General features: G+C 37.5%; 1 protein-coding gene across 1 annotated transcript; it reads left to right on the forward strand.

Annotated features, from left to right (window-relative positions):
* The first annotated feature begins 518 nt into the window (after nucleotides 1-518).
* Nucleotides 519-5,185, forward strand: LOC141713214 (protein SUPPRESSOR OF MAX2 1A-like). The gene is made up of 3 exons (XM_074516522.1): nucleotides 519-1,897; nucleotides 2,351-2,651; nucleotides 3,174-5,185. The coding sequence occupies exons 1-3, from the start codon at nucleotides 666-668 to the stop codon at nucleotides 4,857-4,859; spliced, it is 3,219 nt and encodes a 1,072-aa protein (XP_074372623.1). The 5' UTR covers nucleotides 519-665; the 3' UTR covers nucleotides 4,860-5,185.
* Nucleotides 5,186-5,734: the final 549 nt, after the last annotated feature.

The following is a 5,734-nucleotide window of genomic DNA, read 5'->3' on the forward strand; positions in this document are numbered from 1 at the left end:
TTTGATATGTGCGTGTGTAATTTAATAATAATAACTAAAAAGTGTGTAATTAGTTAGTAAAAAAAAAGGGAAAGAATCTATCTATACTATTATATTAAAGATAAAATATTGAAAGTTTGGTTGCTGGTCGTTTTATTATATTTAAAATAGGACACTTAATATTATATTAAAAATAAGACACCTAAAATTACTCGACTATCAATTCTATTATATTTAAAATAGGACACTTATATTATGACACTTAATATTATATCTAAAATAGGACACCTAAAATTAATCTCCTATCGATTCTATTATATTTAAAATAGGATAAAAATTAATATCATTTAACAGATATAAGGTTCGAATTCTGCCGGTAATTTATTAAAATTATAAAAAAAATTAATATTATTTAAGAGGTATAATCAAAATTAAAATTTAAAATATATATGATTAAAACAAGCATCAACGGCTTATATAATACTAATATATACTAGTAATATATATACAGAAAAAGAGAAAAGGATGGAAATTAAAGGCAGATCCTATAGATAGCCCAATAAAAGAGAAAGGTTAGTAAAGTTGTAGCAACAGCTTTGAAATTAAGAGATTATCTATACATACAGTATTAGTACAGGTATATACCAGAATTCAGTTGTTTTTATTCATTTTTACATAAAAGAAAGATGAGAGGCGGTTTAAGTACGATCCAGCAAACACTTATGCCTGAAGCAGCCAGTGTTTTAAACCATTCAATCGCCGAAGCTGGCCGGAGAAACCACGGTCAAACGACGCCGCTTCATGTAGCGGCGACCCTTTTGGCGTCTCCATCAGGCTACTTAAGACAAGCTTGTATAAGGTCTCATCCAAATTCATCTCACCCTCTTCAGTGTAGAGCTCTGGAGCTGTGTTTTAGTGTTGCGTTGGAGAGATTACCAAGTTCTAATAATATGTCACCTGGTGACGAACCCCCGATTTCTAATGCTTTGATGGCGGCTTTGAAACGTGCTCAGGCTCATCAGAGGAGAGGATGTCCTGAGCAACAACAGCAACCGCTTCTCGCGGTTAAGGTTGAACTAGAGCAGTTGATTATTTCGATTCTTGATGATCCTAGTGTTAGTCGGGTTATGAGGGAAGCTAGTTTTTCTAGTCCTGCTGTTAAGGCCACAATTGAGCAGTCGTTGAATTCGACGATTAGTGGTAATGGAAATACCACTGCCATCGGGGTTGGATTCAGGTCCAATCTGAATCCAACCCCGATGGCGACATCTGTATCCAATCGGAATTTGTATTTGAATCCGAGGTTGCATCAAGGGAATTTGGGTAATCGAGTTGGGAGTAATAGTAGTGATCAAAGAAATGAGGATGTTAAGAAAGTTTTTGATATTTTGTTGAGGAGTTGTAAAAAGAGGAATCCTGTTTTGGTCGGTGATTCGGAGCCGGAGATTGTGATCAAGGAGGTTTTGAAGAGAATTGAGGGCGGTGAATTTCGTGAAGGAGTGTTAAAGAATGTTGAAGTGATCCGGATAGATAAGGATCTTGGTTTGGATAAAAGTCAAATTCCAGCAAAGATTGAAGAATTGGGAGGAATTATTAAGAGTCGAATCGGGGATCTCAATAGTGATAGAGGGGTTATTCTTAATCTGGGTGATCTGAAATGGCTTGTTGAGCAGCCGGCCGGGATTGGAGTTCCGGGGCCAGGTGGGGTGGTTCAGCAACAACAGGTTGTTTCGGAGTTTGGTCGTGTAGCAGTGGCAGAGATGGCTAAGCTTATTTCCAGATTTAGTGATCGTCGGATTTGGTTGATTGGAACTGCAACATGTGAGAGTTATTTGAGGTGCCAAGTTTATCATCCATCAATGGAAAATGATTGGGATTTGCAGGCTGTTCCAATTGCTTCAAGATCAATGTTTCCAAGGTATAACTTTAATTATATTTCTTTAATACTCATAGCTTTCTTACTTTCATATCTGTAAATGATATAGTTATCCTTAAGATCAGCCCTTGATTCAAGTAGTTGTCGTATTTTGCTTTAGTTAAAATGTGGATGAATTTTTTATTTTCTAAGAGCATCAGTTTTACCTGTATGTTGGCAAATTGATTTAACATCTAGTTTTGTACAAAGACCGAGCATATAATAATATTGGGTAAGTATGTTGTCTGTGTGTATTTTTTATCCCAGATTCCAAGCAGCATGTCTGGTTTCACCTCTTCGCTGAATTTAAAACTCTTACTTTATATGTCTTCCATCTATGATCTATTTTGTGGTGCATTCCCTTGAACACCTCTAGAAATCTGCTTATACAAAAGATTTGGGTGCTCCCTGTTTTCATTTGATCTAATACATGAAATTATATATCTTTTTTTATAGGCTTGGGAGCAATGGAATTCTTAGCAGTTCAGTTGAGTCTTTGAATCCATTAAAAAGCTTTGCAATCTCAGCAACTCCTGCACCAAGGTATATGTCGGAGAACACAGATCCTGCTCGAAAAGTGACATGTTGCCCTCAATGTTCTGCGAATTATGAACAAGACCTTGCAAAACTAGTCGCCAAGGAGTTTGAGCAGTCATCTTCTGAAGTTAAAACCCAAGAAGCTCAGCCAGGCTTACCACAATGGTTGAGAAATGCCAAAACCCTTGGTAGTGAGATTAAGACTACAGATCAGTTACAGGTACTAGAATTTCTATTTAGCCAAGTCATGTGCAAATAGCCTAACTAAGTGCCCGTTTGGGAAATCTTAAAATAAGTAACTTATGACTTAAAATGATTAAGTGCGAAATAAGTGATAAGTTGATAAATACTTATAAGTTCTATAAGTGTTTGGATAAATTTACTTATAAGTCAGAATTTTTTTTACTTAAATGAATTAAAACAAATAATTATTAAATATAATTATCTTAGTTCATGAATCTTAAATTATAAAATATTTAAAAATTTATATTTTAAAATCAAAACTTTAGAAAAAAGTGAAAAAATGAAAATAAGTTGGAAAAAAGTACGTCACTGCCAACTTTCAACTTATCAGCTTATAAGTTGTAAATTCAGCTTATAAGTTGGGTCGACAAACACTCGTCGATAAGCTGTTAAGGGCTTATAAGCCATAAGTGGCTTATAAGCCGGTAGCCAAACAGGCCCTAAATAATAAATCATGAGTTTAACTTATTGGTGATTTTTTTTTTATTTTGCCTTACAGCCAAAGGACCAACAACTGGAGTACAAACATAAAAGTGAGGAACTGCAGAAGAAATGGAATGATATTTGCTTGCAACTTCATTCTAGTTATCATCGGAGCACTGTCCCCGAGAGAATTACTCCTACAGCTCTCAATTTGACAGGCTTGGGATTGTATAATCCAAAATTACTTGCCCGCCAGCCTTTCCAGGCTAAGTCACAGCACACAAGAAATATTGAGAATCCTTTGCAATTGAACTCGCATCAAATTCTAAGCGAACCTTCCCAAATTCAACAGACTAGAGGTCTCGGAGCATCTCTGCAATTGTATTCAAATCATAGTACCAACCAACCCTCCCAGCAGACAAGTAGCCCTCCTCGTAGTCCTGTCCGGACCGACCTGGTTCTTGGGCCCACTAAAATTGCTGAAACAATCCCTCAAAAGATGAATGATGACCCTGTTGTCAAGGACTTTCTGGGAAGCCTATCTTCTGAACCGCAAGCCAAGTTTAATCAATTGTTGAATAACAAATTTGCTGATGCGTTAGATGCAGACTCATTTAAGAAGCTTCTGAAAGGTCTAATGGAGAAAGCTTGGTGGCAACCAGAAGCAGCTTCTGCTGTGGCAACCACTGTAACACAGTGCAAATTAGGTCATGGAAAACAGCGCGGTGCTGGATCAAAGGGTAATATATGGCTATTATTTACAGGTCCAGATAGGGCCGCTAAGAAGAAAATGGCATCGGTTCTTGCAGAACATGTATCTGGGACCAGTCCGGTGAGAATCTGTCTTGGGTCTAGACGGGAAGATGAAGAAATTGATGTAGGTTTCCGTGGTAAAACAGCATTGGATCGAATAGCAGAGGCAGTTCGAAGGAGCCCATTTTCTGTAATTATGCTCGAGGATATCGATGAAGCAGATATGCTGTTACGTGGGAGCATCAAACGTGCAATGGAGAGAGGTCGACTTACTAATTCTTATGGCCGGGAGATCAGTCTTGGAAATGTCATATTCATACTAACTGGAAATTGGTCAGCTGGAAATCTGAAAAACACCGATAGTGGACGTTTCCTTGATGAAAATAATCTAGCTTCTGCTGCCAGTTGTGATTGGCAATTGAAGCTAAGTATGGCTGACAAGAGTTCCAAGCGGCGAGCAAGTTGGCTCCATGACAAAGATAGACAAACAAGGGCTAGGAAAGAAACGAATAGTGGTTTGTGCTTGGATCTCAATCAAGCAGCAGAAGCAGAGGAGGATGGCTCAAATAATTCAAGTGTTCTAACTAACGACCAAGAAACCGAGCTTAGCCTTGATAACAGTCAGTTCTCTATTACATCTGTGCCGCATGAGTTGGTGAGTTGTGCTGACGCTGCGATCACTTTTAGACCTGCTAACTTTGAGCACATTCAGCGTGAGATTGAGAAAACAATTACAAAGACGTACTTGAATATACTGGATGACACATCTTCATTGGAAATACAAGGAGACGCTCTCCAGAAGATACTCGGGGGTGTGTGGTTTGGTCAAACAAGTCTACAAGATTGGGTAGAGAGAGTCTTAGTTCCAACTTTTCGCCAGTTCAAATCAAGTTGTACATTGGACAGATCAATGGCGTATAGGCTTGAGATAGATGAAACGGGTACTGGTGGAGGGAGTGATAAAGAATGGCTTCCCAGCAGAGTTTCAGTGAGAGTGAATACTGAATAGAGTACCAAAGTGAGGGGGAAGGGAAACTGTTGGGTTTTTGTGTTTGGACATGGGCACAGATGTAAATAGGGTTCAAACTATATAGTAATGATAAAATGCCAGGGGGGGGGGGTATACTGTTAGTAGGGGAGTGCTTAAAGAAGATACAGGTAGTAGACAATGGGAGAGGTTTATACAACATATTTAATCTTTCTCCAGCTTGCTTTATCTTTGTTAGATGTAGAAATATTTTATTTATTAATCTCTTTATGTTAATAACTGTAACACTTGTAGTATGTCAATTATATGGAGATTAATAATTAGCAGAAGCATTCCTCATTTTCTCAGCATGTTGATTTTATTTTGCTTTTAGTGCATCCCTATTTGGTAAATTGTGAATTGTGACGTGATCCTATTTATCATTTTACAAATTTATAGTATATGTCCTTTCAGTCCTCCTACACCTTATCATTTTCAGATTCAAGACAAAATGATCCACCTCCCAGCGGTCAACAATTTTATTCGTACTTTTGTTATTCAAATTAAATCAGGAGGAGTTGAGTGAGATCATACATATACGTGTATACGTCTGTATTCGTGCGTATTCTAAGGTATTTCGATGCCCTCGTGCGTAACTGTTAGTAAATTTTATTTGAATTTTTGGGTTGCAGATAGGGCTAATAACCCAATTAAACCACCTTGGGATAGAGGAGAGGACCTAAAATTTGGGGCAATCAGTTGGGGGACCAAATAAGCGAAACATACATATTATCACTAGTGTACACATGTCTATTTTATTGACTTGCCTTTCTTCTTTAATAAGTTTGGCATGGCATCAAAGTGTACAAAATTTGTTGCAAGTAGATATATGTAAATCAAGCAGTTGCAAGTAGATG

The sequence above is a fragment of the Apium graveolens genome, chromosome 3, assembly GCF_009905375.1.
Source record: "Apium graveolens cultivar Ventura chromosome 3, ASM990537v1, whole genome shotgun sequence".
In the NCBI taxonomy this organism is placed as follows: domain Eukaryota; kingdom Viridiplantae; phylum Streptophyta; class Magnoliopsida; order Apiales; family Apiaceae; genus Apium; species Apium graveolens.